This window comes from Heptranchias perlo, chromosome 5, assembly GCF_035084215.1.
Source record: "Heptranchias perlo isolate sHepPer1 chromosome 5, sHepPer1.hap1, whole genome shotgun sequence".
NCBI classification, from domain to species: domain Eukaryota; kingdom Metazoa; phylum Chordata; class Chondrichthyes; order Hexanchiformes; family Hexanchidae; genus Heptranchias; species Heptranchias perlo.
Window position 1 is genome coordinate 40,815,860 of NC_090329.1, and position 15,411 is coordinate 40,831,270.

The 15,411-nt window shown below is 40.0% G+C and overlaps 1 protein-coding gene across 5 annotated transcripts in view; it reads right to left on the bottom strand.

The window, feature by feature from the left end:
- rock2a (rho-associated, coiled-coil containing protein kinase 2a) overlaps positions 1-15,411 on the bottom strand; it is a 203,307-nt gene that overhangs the window by 93,323 nt on the left and 94,573 nt on the right. For 4 of the 5 annotated variants that reach the window (XM_067984276.1, XM_067984274.1, XM_067984272.1 and 1 more), the window contains exons 5-7: positions 14,319-14,579; positions 12,917-13,061; positions 3,952-4,090 (exon numbers count right to left, since the gene is read on the bottom strand). In XM_067984276.1, coding sequence (XP_067840377.1) covers positions 3,952-4,090; positions 12,917-13,061; positions 14,319-14,579 — 545 coding nt within the window. Of the gene's footprint in view, positions 1-3,951; positions 4,091-12,916; positions 13,062-14,318; positions 14,580-15,411 lie in introns of those variants that run through there. The other variant, XM_067984277.1, reaches the window with a different exon arrangement.

Genomic DNA, 15,411 nt, shown 5'->3' on the forward strand with positions numbered 1-15,411 from the left:
TAACCCAGCCTGCATGTGCAAAATAAATAGCTTGAATTGTACTGTATTTCTGGAAAAGCATTTCACAAATCTGCGTGCTTGGGGAGGGAAGAAACAGATCAAGATGGCAGCAAGTCTAAGTGGCATGATGTAAATTGTACAATACTTTCATGAAAATTGTGCACCTTTAAAGTTTGTTTAAAATCTAACAACTGACTTATACCAGCTTAAGCACCCCCCAAAAAAATCTGATTTACATGTATAATATTTATCATTCTTTTTGGTGTAATTTGATTACAAAGTTGACCCAGTGCAATTCCAAAATGTGAAGGTTATTGGATTTAAAAGGCTGATCATAAAATATTCAAATTTGAACTAATTTTTAAATGGATTTGTTCCATACCAGCTGCTCAAATTGGTGAAACTTAGCTATATGTCCTTTACCCTATTATACTTAATGGAGTCATGGAATATTGAAAAATGGCAAATGTATTGGTATACACTATGGCAAACTTGTGGTAATTGCACCTTCAGAATTTGACTGACATTTTTGATTGCACTTTCAGAAGGAATATTCAGTTAGTTTTGCACTATGTTTATGTAAAAAATAAGTTGGAACTTCTTAAAACAAAGGTTCATTTAACTCAACACAATATTCCAAAGCTAACTTCAATCAAGTACTGGATCTTGTATCTCATTTCACAGAGTGATTACAATTACAATCTTATGTTCATAATATATTGTGTTGATACACAGTCAATTTACCGAAATGGGAAGAGAGGCAATGACCCCAATTTATTCTAGTAAAACTAAGTAAAATTTAAAACCACATAATATTTTGAATATTGTAGAGAATAAAATGGCACCATTTTCTGTACTTTGTTTAAAATTAGGTTTGTGAATTGTAGACCCCGCGATGTGTTTCTAAATGTGCGTTTTGATCAGAACCAAGTTCTCAAACGTCAACGGTTCATATCTCTTGTGCGCTTGTAACATTTTCCTGTATGTGCCTGTGCAATAAAATGGCCCACTTTTTTTTTTACATAACTCTGTAAAGTATGTTCAAATACTTTTTTTCCCCATTAATATAGTTATCATCGGTACAGCTCAATAGATTAGATATGAAAACTGAAAAAAAGTTAAGGAAAGCTTATCTTAAAAATGACTATAATAGTCATTTAAGTCACGTGGAAACTGCACCAATGACTTCTTAAATCATTTTACTTTCCTAATAGTATATAGGCAGAATATTTTACACAAGTATCATCAGCCCTATGGAGTTTATCAGTAAATTGCAACAACAATCAAACCTACCAGAACAGTTCACACATTGGTTGTTCTTTACCTGCATTCTTTTCATGGGAAAAGGTTGCCTTAGTATCTGGTACCCATCAAAGCAAAGGACCTTTGCACAAAATTAGTTTTCCATACCCAAAATCAGCAGCAAGTACATCAATGGCCAGATAGAGTTTGGGTTACTTGCTGTACACTGCCTCAACTGTTATGTCAAGACAATTATGCAAGAACTTGCAGAAGAATCAAACTGCTCCCAACATAAGCACTATTAGCATTGCTACAGGAATAATTAAGTGAATCTTATTAAGATAGAGATTTATCACTCTCCTCAGTCCAGATAAAACTACTAGCTGCTGAAGGTTGTATAGCCGTTTCATTTGTGCGCAAAAGATGAGAAAGCTCCAACTATTATACCTTCACCCCGGGCACAGAGGCATCACAGCATTCCTCTAGAAAGAAAGCAGGGAAATGGAAGACTCTCCATTTGATTTCAAGTTAAAGCAGAAATGTAATAAGTCTTTACTGGCAGTTTTTTTTTAAAAAAAAGACTGCTGCTGATGATTTAATCTAAAGCAGCAGAGCGGAAACAAAGTTTATAAATATATTTTCTCTACTTACTGTAACGACTACAAGCCTTTACCATTCGTGGTGTAAAAATATTTATGATGTGGAGATGCCGGTGATGGACTGGGGTTGACAATTGTAAACCTCATACGTTGCAGGAAAGGATGCCCCAGAGCATGGTACATTGGCGAGACCATGCAGACGCTGCGACAACGGATGAACGGACACCGCGCAACAATCGCCAAACAGGAGGGTTCCCTCCCAGTCGGGGAACACTTCAGCAGTCATGGACATTCATCCACCGACCTTCGGGTAAGCGTACTCCAAGGCGGCCTTCGAGACACACGACAACGCAAAATCGTCGAGCAGAAATTGATAGCCAAGTTCCGCACCCATGAGGACGGCCTCAACCGGGATCTTGGGTTCATGTCACGCTACACGTTACCCCACCAGCGAACAAATGTTATCTGTTTTTAATATAATGGGTCATTTGCTGGCTTTCTCTGCCTTCCGGATGTTTCTGCCTCTCTCTGTTTTTTTTCCTGTTTGTTTTTTTGTTGAATGTGTATTCGGGGGTTCTGCAGGTGACACCTCTCTGTCTGAACACGGTGATTGCCTTGGCAACGGGCAGTTGCAGGGGCATTCTGTAAACACCATGTATTGTTCTATATGTATAAATGCGTAGGCTTCAAGGAGCTCCTGAACATTTACCTGAGGAAGGAGGAAGTCTCCGAAAGCTTGTGAATTTAAAATAAAATTGCTGGACTATAACTTGGTGTTGTAAAATTGTTAAAAATATTTAAGTAGAAGAAAGTCAAGTACTGTTTACAGTGTAGACTCGGTCAATACTAGGCAACCACAGTAGGAATTTCTGTTTAGAACCAACAAAATACAGCAAAAACAAGATTTTGAAAGGGCTAGGCCCCTATGATCCCAGACCCCTTCATAAAGCAAAAAGTCACTATTGTAACAATTCAAAATTAAATAAAACATTTAGCAATGCATTTTTAAAAAACATTTTAATTGCTGAAATTTTATTGTAATGAAGTTCAATAAAATGCTTCCCATTCATATCTGGAAATATGTAAAAGGATTTGATGAACTACTGCTCCTTTAAAAGTTTGCTTAGGTATCAAATATTTAAATGTTTTTAAGCAAGAATTGCTAAATACTACTGTACAACAAAGATATCCAGCTTTTACTTAAGAAAATCAATTCTATCAAATTGCACAATTAAGTTATAAATACCACTGAAGATTTGTTAGTTGTGAAGATTTTTTAGGATAAAAATCCAAGAATTTGTCTATGCTTTATATGCAACTGACACATGGATAGTTTCCCAAAATGACCTTTCTTCATTGTATTTGACGACCAGCTGAATACTTTTGCTTTGATTGCTGATAATGCAATGAGCTTCCTGACTTGAAGCAGACCCAAAATGTAGGTTCCAACTTTAAAGTAAACATTGTCACTGCAGATAAACATTCACAGTAACTTGTAAATAGATGTATTTAAACCCAAAATTGACACTATAATAGTACTTTCAGTTTGATTTCAAATTTCACCAAAACATCACAAATTCTTTATAACTTAGATGAGTAGTCCAATCCACAGTTGAAGGCATCTCAAAGACTGACTGACAACCCTCAAGAAGCTTCACACGGACAACTACAATCCGTTAGTTTGTCATGATGCTAGGTGAAGACTCTTACAATATGCTCAACTGATAATTAATGTTATCTATCCAGCTCTACTACAAGCTTTCTTCGTGTTGACGAATTGTATTAGTACCATTGGCAGGAATCATGGAAAAGTTCCCCACCTCAGCCTTGAATGATGATATCAAGGTGGTCAACGAACAGAGGAAAAGATTCCGAAGAGAAACTTAGCTATACATTTCACAGGGAAATGAATGGGGTTCCATCTCCACAAATACAGGTGTTCTTGTTTTAATTATTTGTTTTAAACTGAAAAATATTGATCATTATGATAAGTGGCCTCAAGTTTAAATAGCAGTTCAATTCAGAAATAAATGGTACCTTTTTCTAAGGATTGCACTTGTAAACTCGCTAATATTTAATACAAATGTCATTAAAGCTTTAGGAAGAATACCTGTCGGTCAAGAAGGCACATATGAGGTCTTTGGCATGCTTTGAGATTTCCACATCATCTGGAAAATTGAGCGAATTTTTGTGATCCATGATTTTACTGTATGTTCCCACCAGAGAATCTGCATAAAATGGAGTATCACCTAGTAATGAAAGTACAGGAGGAATTCATGTGTCAAATGGAGCTTTGCTTTATTTGAATACTCATACACTAATACACTAACTTTCTCTCTGCAAAAACTTTATGCATAATAGAAATATGTTGAATCCCTCATCATACCGTTGCACAACATATAGGTACATTTCTCAGTTAATGCATTTTTTAAAACCACTATGAAATCATGTCTGATCACAGTAGCTGTTATAAAATAGGGAATGACAAGTAATGTTATGACAGAGGGAAACTGATTGATTAATTAATTAACTGACTGACTGATTGGAGGCTAGGGATAAGATATAAGTCACCAACCAAGCCTTTTCTTGTATTCTGACCAGGAATGTGAAGAGGCTTCCCAGACAGGAAAGCAATATTTTTAGCCCTCGTTGGAATTGTATTTCATAGAGAGTGAAGAGTTGTTAAGAAAAAAACATTTGGCATGAAAGGGGAATCAAAGCTTCTTGGGAGTCAACTTTGTAAATGGTATAGTTCTGGGAATTCCACTTCAGGTCAGAAGACATAGAGAGGCCAAGATTGTCCATAGGTGAAGAAGGACGAAGGACACAATCACCAAAAGGAAGCAATCATAACTGCTGGTTAGATTTCTGAGACATTAAGAAACTGTCTCTGAAGAAAACAAGATTTTTACAGTCTCATTAAAGGCCAAGATTTGCTGATTCAGCCCCTTACCTTGTGAGAAGAATGGAGAAATAAAAACAGAAAATGTTGAAAATGAAAGGCACACCTGAAATGACATAACTTATCTTTTCTTTTGACAGACGCTGACTGACCTACTGTGCATTTCTGGCATTTTTAGCTTTGATTTCAGATTTCCAGCATTCATAATTTTTCCTGAAGAATGGATATTGGGAGCACTGAAGATATGTAATATGAAGGAAACTGATGGATGTGGATTGAAATCATTAGCAAAAGAGTAGCTGGGGTTGAATAATGAGTGGTTATTGATATCAAGAAGTATTAGAGTGGAACACAGGAATGATTTAATGAAAAAATGTAAGAGGATGAGACATCAACCACATTATAGATAGTGATTTGAGAGGAAACTAGATAGCCTTGGGATAGATTACAAACAGATCTGGCATCTCTAAACTAGGTATCTATGAGGCGCTGTGGGCCATCAGCAGCAGCAGAATTGTATTCAACCACAATCTGTAGCCTCATGACCCAGCATATCCCTTACTCCTCCATCACCATCAATCCAGATGAACAACCCTGGTTCAATGAGGAGTGTAGAAGTGCATGCCAAGAGCAGCATCAGGCTTACCTGAAAATGAGGCACCAACCTGGTGAATCTACAACACAAGACTACATTCATGCTAAACAGCAGGGGCAGCATGCTATTGACAGAGCTACGTGATCCCACAACCAACAGATCAGGTCAAAGTTCTGCAGTTGGGCCACATCCAGTTGCGAATGGTGATGGACAATGAAGCAACTAACAGGAGGAGGTGGGTCCACGAACTACCCCATCCTCAACGATGGTTGAGCCCAGCACTTGCGTGCAAAGGACAAGGCTGAAGTATTCGCAACCATCTTCTGCCTGAAGTGCCGAGTGGATGATCCTTCTCGGCCTCCTCCAGAGGACTCCACCATCACAGATACCAGTCTACAACCAATTTGATTCACTCCACTTGATATCAAGAAATGGATGAACGCACTGAACACAGCAAAGGCTACACGTCCTAACAACATCCCGGCTGTAATGCTGAAGACTTGTGCTCCACAACTAGCCTCACCTCTAGTCAAACTGCTCCAGCACAGTGACACCACTAGCATCTACCCAGCAATGTGGAAAATTGCCCTGTCCACAAAATGCAGGGCAAATCTAACCCGGCCAATTAGCATCCTACCAGCCTACTCTCAATGAGCAGCAAAGTGATGGAACGAGTGGTCAAGAGTGCCAACAAGCAGCGCTTACTCACCAATAACCTGCTCACCAATGCTCAGTTTGAGTTCTGCCACGACCATTCCACCACAGACCTCGTACAGCCTTGGTCCCAGCATGGACAAAAGAGCTCAATTCCAGAGGTGACCTTGACATCAAGGCAGCATTCGACTGAGTGCGGCATCAAGGAGCCAGAGTAAAACTGAAGTCAATGGGGGTCAGGGGGAAAACCATCCAATGGCTGGGGTCATACCTTGCACAAAGGAAGATGGTCGTGGTTGTTGGAGGCCAATCATCTCAGCCCCAGGACATTGCTGCAGGAGTTCCTCAGGGCAGTGTCCTAGGCCCAAATATCTTCAGCTACTTCATCAATGACCTTCCTTCCATCATAGGGCTGCTTGCTGATGATTACACAGAGTTCAGCTCCATTTGTAATTCCTCAGATAACTAAGCAGTCCATGCTCGTATACAGCAAGACCTGGATGTAGTCAGGCTTGGGCTGATAAGTGGTAACAGTCACGCCACGTAAGTGCCAGGCAATGACCACCTCCTTTTGATAACCAATGGCGTTGCCATCACCGAATCCCTCATCAATATCCTGGGGGTCCCTGTTGACCAGAAACTCAACTGGACCAGCCACATGAATGCTGTGGCTACTAGAGCAGGTCAAAGGCAGAGTAACCTGCGGCGAGTGGATCACCTGCCCACTCCCCAAAGTCCCTCCACCACCTACAAGGCACAAGTCAGGAGTGTAATAGAATACTCTCCACTTGCCTGGACGGGCACAGCTGCAACAACACTCAAGAAGCTCGACACTATCCAGAACAAAGCACTCTGCTTCATAGGCAGCCCATTCCACTACTTTAAACATCCACTCCTTCCACCACCAGCACACTATGGCTACAGTGTATACTATCCACAGGATGCACACACTGAACAATAATTAAAAGGAGAGATCTATAGAGTTCAGGAGAAATATATTCCACTTAAAAAATGGGATTTTAACTCTTTCCCACTCAGCGGGGACAGAGGGGATATGGCTCCATTTCCTGCTCTGTTCACCCTGACTTCAGATTTTAACACAGCTAGTTTTCACGATGGATGAGATGCCTTCTGAACTCAGGCAGGAGTCTCATACATAAATGCTAATCGAGGACTCATGACGTCAATTGGATCCTGATGCCATTTTAACCAGGGCTTAAGTGGAAAAGCTGCCATAGCTTTCACAAACATGTGAACCAGGTTGGCAGCTGGTGGGAAAGATGAAATGGCCCTACATGTAAGTTTAAAAATTTCCTTTGTGAAGCAGGAGGAATAGGTGTGCTCTACTAGGCCCCCCAAGGAAAGTCAAAGCCTCCCCCTGCCCCAGACTCTCTCCACCCCCTCCCCTTAATCCCCTCCCGACCACATACTTGGAAGCCAGCCGCCCGATGTTCGCCTGCTGGTGACCGTTCCCTGCTCTTTTCTCACCTGTTCTGGCCAGTAAGTGGACCAGCAACATTTAAACAATGCCCAGGAGTTAAAATACCTGAAACCTGGGTCAGCCCTCTGCATTTTCCACTCATCCAGAAACAAAAAAAAGAGAGTAGGAGTTAAGGGAAATTTCTGAGACGGGCATAAAGTGAGAAGTGGGGCCCCACAGGGATCCATGCTGAGACCACTGTTGTTTATCATATACATAACTGATTTGGACTCAGGAATTGGAGGTATGGTGTTGAAATTTGCAGATGATACCAAATTGTTGGGGGGGGGGGGGGGGGGGGGGGGGAAAGCGGGGTGCGGGGCGGGGAGAGCAATAACTAATATGGAGGACAGCAACATAATACAGACTTGCAGAGTAGGCGGTAAAATGACGAATGAAATTCAATATAGCGAAGTGTGAGGTGGTTAATTTTGGTAGGAGGAATAGCTACGCCACTTATTCCTTGGAAGGCAAGAACTAAATGGGGTAGGGGGGCAAAGATCTCTGGGAATGCAGATACATAAATCAATGAAAGTAGCAACACAAGTTTATACGGTCGTAAAGACAAACAAAGTGCTGGGTATGCATTTCTGGAGGAATAGAATATAAGAGCAGGGAGGTAATGTTAAGTTTATATGGAACATTGGTTAGACACTTGTTGGAGTACTGCATGCAATTCTGGTCTCCATATTACAAAAATGATATAGAAGCATTGGAAAAGTGAAGAGAAGATTTACAAGGATGTAGAATCATAGAATCGTCACAGCACAGGAGCCCATTCGGCCCACTGAGCTTGTGGCGGATCGCTGTAAGAGCAATCCAGTTAGTCTCATTCCCCAGCTCTTTCCCCGTAGCCCTGCAAATTTTTTCCCTTCAAATATTTATCTAATTCCTTTTTGAAAGCCATGATTGAATCTGCATCCACCACCCTTTCAGGAAGCACATTCCAGATCGTAACTACTCGCTGCGTAAAAAAGCTTTTCCTCACATTGGCAAAAGAACCAAAGACATTCATCTTAAATCTGTGACCTCTGGTTCGCGACCCTTCCGCCAATGGGAACAGTATCTCTTTAATTAATTTATCTCAATCCTTCATGATTTTGAACACTTCTATCAAATCTCTTCGCTGCTCTAAGGAGAGAAACTCCAGCTTCTCCAGTCTATCTACATAACTGAAGTCCTTCATCCCTGGAACTATTCTAGTAAATCATTTCTGCACCCTCTAAGGCCTTCACATCTTTCCTAAAGTGCACTGCCCAGAATTGGACACAATACTCCAGTTGTGGCCAAATCAGTGTTTTAGTAAGGTTCAACATAACTTCCTTGCTTTTATACTCTATGCCTCTATTTATAAAGGCCAGGATCCCGTATGCTTTTTTAAACTGCTTTTTCAACTTTTCCTGCCATCTTCAATGATTTATGTATATATAACCCCAGGTGTCTCTGTTCCTGCACCCACTTTGGAATTGCACCATTTAGTTTACATTGCCTCTCCTCATTCTTCCTACCAAAATGCATCACTTCCCACTTCTCTGCAGTAAATTTCATCTGCCATGCGTCTGCCCATTCCACCAGCCTTTCTATATCCTCTCGAAGTCTATCACTATCCTCCTCACTGTTTACTACACTTCCAAGTTTTGTGTCATCTGCAAATTTTGAAATTGTGCCCTGTACATCCAAGTCCAAGTCATTAATATATATATATATAAAAAAAAGCAGCAGTCCTCGTACCGACACATTCCTCCAGTCCGAAAAATAACCATTCACCACTACTCTGTTTCCTGTCACTTCATCAATTTCGTATCCATGCTGCTACTGGCCTTTTTATTCCATGGGCTTCAATTTTGCTGACAAGCCTATTATGTGGCACTTTATCAAACACCTTTTGGAAGTCCATGTACACATCAACCGCATTGCCCTCATCGACCCTCTCTGTTACCTCATCAAAAAACTCAATCAAGTTAGTTAAATACAATTTGCCTTTAGCAAATCCATGCTGGCTTTCCTTTATTAATCCACACTTGTCCAAGTGACTGTTAATTTTGTCCTAGTTTCTCCTTTCTAAAAGTTTGCCCACCACAAAGGTTAAATTGACTGGTCTGTAGTTGCCGGGTTTATCTTTACACCCCTTTTTGAACAAGGGTGTAACACTTGCAATTCTCCAGTCCGCTGGCACCACCCCCATATCAAAGGAGGGTTGGAAGATTATGGCCAGCACCTGTGTAATTTCCACCCTTACTTCCCTCAGCAGCCTAGGATACATCCCATCCAGACTGGGTGACTTATCTACTTTGAGTATAGCCAGCCTTTCTAGTACCTCCTCTATCAATTTTCACCCCATCCAGTATCTCAACTACCTCCTCTTTTACTGTGACTTTGGCAGCATCTTCTTCCTTGGTAAAGACAGATGCAAAGTACTCATTTAGCACTTCAGCCATGCCCTCTGTCTCCATGAGTAGATCTCCTTTTTGGTCCCTAATTGGCCCCATCACTCTTCTTACTGCCCATTTATTATTTATATGTCTATAGAAGTCTTTTGGATTCCCTTTTATGTTAGCCACCAGTCTATTCTCCTACTCTCTCTTTGCCCCTTTTATTTCCTTTTTCACTTCTCCTCTGTACTTTCTATATTCAGCCTGGTTCTCACTTGGATTATCAACCTGCCATCTGTCATACACCTTTTTCTGCTTCATCTTACTCTCCATCTCTTTGGTCTTCCAAGGAGCTCTGGCTTTGGTTGCCCTACCTTTCCCCATCGTGGGAATCTACATAGACTGTACCCGAACCATCATCTCTTTAAAGGCCGCCCATTGTTTGATTACAGTTTTGCCTGCCAATCTTTGATTCCAATTTACCCGGGCCAGATCCGTTCTCAACCCACTGAAATTGGCCCTCCTACAATTAAGTATTTCACTCTAGGTTGCTCCTTGTCCTCTTCCACAATTAATCGAAACTTTATGATACTATGATCACTGTTCCCTAAATGTTTCCCCATTGACACTTGCTCCACTTGACCCACTTCATTCCCCAGAACCAGATCCAGCAATGCCTCCTTCCTCATTGGGATGGAAACATGCTATTCAAGAAAGTTCCCCTGAACACTTCAGAAATTCCTCCCCATCTTTGCCCTTTACACTATTACTAGCCCAGTCTATAGTAGGATAGTTGAAGCCCCCCCATCATCATTACTCGGTAGTTCTTGCACCTCTCTAAGTTCCCTACAAATTTGCTCCTCTATATCCTTCCCACTAGTTGGTGGCCTATAGAATGCGCCTAGTAGTGTAATGGCATCCCTATATTTTCTAAACTCTAATCAAATAGATTCTGCCCTTGACCCCTCAAGGACATCCTCTCTCTACAGAACTGTAATATTCTCCTTAATCAATACTAATCATCCCCTCCTTTTTTTCTTCTTTCCTATCTTTCCTGAACACCTTGTATCCAGGAACACTTCGTTCTCAATCCTGCCCTTTTTTGAGCCAGGTCTCCGCTATCACCACAACATCATATTCCCATGTGGCTATATGGACCTGCAGCTCACCAACCTTATTTACCACGCTTTGTGCGTTTACACACATGCACTCTAAACCTTTTTTCGATCTTCTCGTATTCTCTCTAGTCTGATCCTACCTAATACCGTACTATTTCTTACTCTAATGCTATCTGTCTCTCCCAATCTGTTGTGCACCTTGCTTCTTCTTTCTAATGGTACATCCTGGTGCCCACCTCCCTGCCAAATTAGTTTAAATCCACCCCCCCCCCCCCCCCCCAACACTGCCACAACACTAGTGAACCTCCTTGTGAGGACATTGGTCCCAGCTCTGTTGAGATGCAACCTGTCCATCTTGTACAGGTCCTCCTGCCCTAGAACTGGTCTCAATGCTCCAAGAATCTGAAGCCCTCCCTCCTGCACCATGTCTTCAGCCACGTTTTAATCTGCCTTATCTTCCTGTTTCTGTACTAGAATTGAGAAGATACAACTAGCAGGAAAGATTGAGCAGCCTGGGTCTTTTTTCTCTGGAAGAGGAAACCTTAATTAAAAAAGTCTTTAAAATTATGAAAGGGTTCGATTTAGATGTCCATGTACACAAATCACTAAAAACTAATGAACTAATCAAAAAGGCTAATGAAATGTTGGCCTTTATCGCAAGATGGTTGGAATACAAAAGTGAGGAAGTAATGCTTTGGTTGTACAGTACAGATTCACCAGAATTATACCAGGGCTCAAAGGATTAAATTATGAGGACAAGTTGCATAAACTTGATTTGTATTCCCTTGAGTTTAGAAGGTTGAGGGGTGATCTAATTGAGGTGTTCAAAACGATAAAGGCATTTGATAGGGTAGATACAGAAAAACTATTTCTTCTGGTGGAGGACGCCAGAACAAGGGGGCATAACTTTAATATTAGAGTTGGGCCATTTAGGAGTGAGATCAGGAAGCACTTTTTGCACACCAAGTGTAGCGGAAATCTGGAACTCTCTTCCCCCAAAGGCTGTGGATGCTGGGTCAATTGACATTTTCAAAACTGAGATCAATAGATTATTTTTATTAGCTACAGGTATCAAGGGGTATGGAGCAAAGGTGAGTAAATGGAGTTGAGGTACAGATCAGCCATGATCTAATGGTTGAACAGGCTCGAGGAGTGAATAAGCTTACTGCTGTTCTTATGATAGGGTGGACATAGAGAAACAGTTTACACATGTGGATAAATCCAGAACAAGGGGGCATAAATATAAGATAGCCACAAACAGATCAAACAAAGAATTTAGGAGGAATTTCCTGACACGGAGAGTGGTGAGAATATGTAATTTGCTGCCACATAAAGTGGTTGAAACAAATGGCATCAACACATTTAAGGGACAGCTTGAGAGGAAGAAGGGAACAGAGGGATGCAGGGACAGAATGGGAAGAGATAATTAGACTACAAGGCGGCTTGTGTGGATTATAAATACCAGCATAGATCAGTTGGGCCAAATGGCCTGTTTCCGTGCTGTAGATTCTATATAATTCATGCAGCATTTTACTATTTGTTTGTCTCTGATGCTCTGCTGCTCCCCCAAGGTTATTAAGCAAAACAATTTTAAAAAAAACAGATCTCCGTCAAAGTGTCCATTTGAGATTGATGATCTACAACATGAAAAGCTGCAGACACAGACCCTGCACGCTGCCATCCCATAGCACAACACCTGTGCATCAGGTCAATGATAATTTGCAATCTTTTTCCAATTATTTAACTGAAGCAATGCACCATGTTTGTGGTTGCAACTGATTCAGTGTCAACTGGTTTATCAGCAGACAAGATTGATTTAACTGCTACTAACAAAAATCTGCTACCCATGAGAAATTAAAAGCAAAGGAAGAAAAAAACACTATATTCAGTACTGTCACCTTCTATTTACATTCATTGTAGATTTAACAAATTTAATATAAACTTCTAAACTTACCAACCAGCATTTCATACAGGAAAACTCCCACAGACCACCAATCGCACTCCCGGCCATAATAACCATCCCCTCCCTGCGATTTTAGTACCTCAGGAGAGATGTAATCAGGAGTTCCAACTGCTGTATCACATCGAACCATTCCAGTCTGTGTATTTAGAAGATGGCAATAAGAAGAAAATGCTTTACAAAGTAATATTATAATCCAAACAGGGCAGTCTTAATATCATGTTTTGAAGTAAGTTTTTAAATGCACCATCACTGTTACAATATGGGACCCAAACATTTTGCATTTTCTGAAAGATCTGCATTTTAGTGAACATTCCTTGATTCAGTGCAAAATGTAGTCTGAAAGATTTGGAAGCCAATATATGACTATTGTCCAATAAAATATATAATTTTACAATAAACTGTGTTGCCAATTTATCAATGACTGTGAATAACTTATGAACAAACTTGTGTCACATGGTTTAACGACATTGTTTTAAATCATTTTTTCCCCAGCAAAACACATGCATTAGATGACTTCCAATGAGAAATGATCAGTATATATTTGCCAAAGGGCACTGTCTTTTGCTTTCTAGAAGAAAGAGGGCGCCAAAAGAACTGATTACATATTCAGAAAAAGAACTCTCGAGTCAATCATTTCCTTCTACATTCAAAGACTGGAATGAAAGCATGCATCAATAAATCAGAACTCCAGATTTAAACTAAAAATTGAGTCTGTAACTCGATATCTGGATTTCCACAAAACCAATAAACTGTTCATGCAGAATTAGATGATATACAATAAATCAGCGTTCTTGCTCTGATTTTGAAAGCCAAGCATAACATTAGGGTTTAATTCCATGACAATACAACATCCCTCAAAGTCAAGACAAAAACAATTATGCAATGAAAGCACTACAAAATAAGTTGTTTCTCCATAATGATTGCTACTGCATGGAAATTTTAGTTACACTGCCAATTTTGAGGGACATGAAAACATGAATGACAGCTCAAGTGCAAATATAAAATGTTAACGTACATGACAACAACATAAAGTCAGGCAAAGCTAGCATAGACAGTAACTGGTGAAACTAAATGGAGATTTCAGGAAAAGTACAAATTAGCAGATGGGAATTAAAGAAAAGTAATGAAATTACATTTTGAAATCAGCAAAAGATGTAAGTTTATAATCTTTACAAAACAATAGCAAGACAAAGGAATGCTACTTTTACAGACAATTATTACAATATGTACATTTTAGAAAACCATGTAAATCATACACTAGCAAAATTAGGACTGCAGTACAAACAAAAATCTTCAGTGCCCAATGGCAAAAATTTAAAGCAGGTTTATGGAAAGACTCCTTTTTTATGTTAAAACACCTCTTTTTGTACATTTTCAGTGCTAGTTAACTTACCGAATCCATTTTCATACAAGTGCCGAAATCTGCCAACTTTAAATGTCCAAATTTGTCTAATAGCATATTATCAGGCTTAACGTCTCTGTGTATAAAACCCATTGAGTGAATGCCATCCAAGGCGAGCACTACTTCAGCAGTGTAGAACTTGGCCCATTTTTCAGGCACATCATAATTGCTCATGAGATTTACAAGGTCACCACCAGGCATATATTCCATTACCATATAGAGATATCTGTCATCTTGAAAGGCATAAAATAGCTGTAAGAAAAATAGCAAAAATTACAACAATGTTTTTTTATATAATAGGAAATTGACTGTTGAATTTTGTGCACATCCTGTTCACCAGCAGTGCTACCAAGTAAAACTGTATGAACAACTATTTTTAGTATTTGGCCTAAAATACTCCATCATACATACCCACGCCCTGTCCCCATGAGGAAACTGGATATCATTTTTCAATTGTATTTAATACCCCTTAAATTTCTATTTAGAAACTGTAAAATTAGCTTCCGAGTGACTATGAGTAAATGCACTGCCTGGAGGGGTTTAATAACAGATCAAGAAGATGCCAGGTTCAATCCACATCTGTGCTGATTTAAGCTGATGTCAACCAGGACTGCTACAAGATCAAATATGGACTTTGTTGGGCAAGCACAGTAATGCTCTCCATGGTTGAACAGCCTGTTGATATTTGCATAAAGAATAGCCACTTGGACAAAGTGCTGTAGTACTGCCAGCACCTGTGAAACCATGGTTTTGATAAGAGTGAAAGGGAAATACTTCCTCTGGTTGGGTAATTAGTGAAGAGGGATCATCAATTTAAAATAGTCACTTAGGAGAGAGAGAAAAGGGATTCGAAGAAATTTCTTCATAAAAGGAGGTTGTTACAACATGGAATGCTTTCCTACAGGGAGTGTTTGAGGCAGAGACCATTCCACCTGTTAAGAGAAAATTGGCTAAACATTTGAAGTAGAGGAAGAGATGGGGCTAAAGGGAGAAAGTGGGATTAGTTTTAGAGTGCTCTAGAAAAAGGGCCAGCGCAGACACAAGGGGTGAAATCGTCTCCTTGGGTTCTGTAAATTTCTATGGA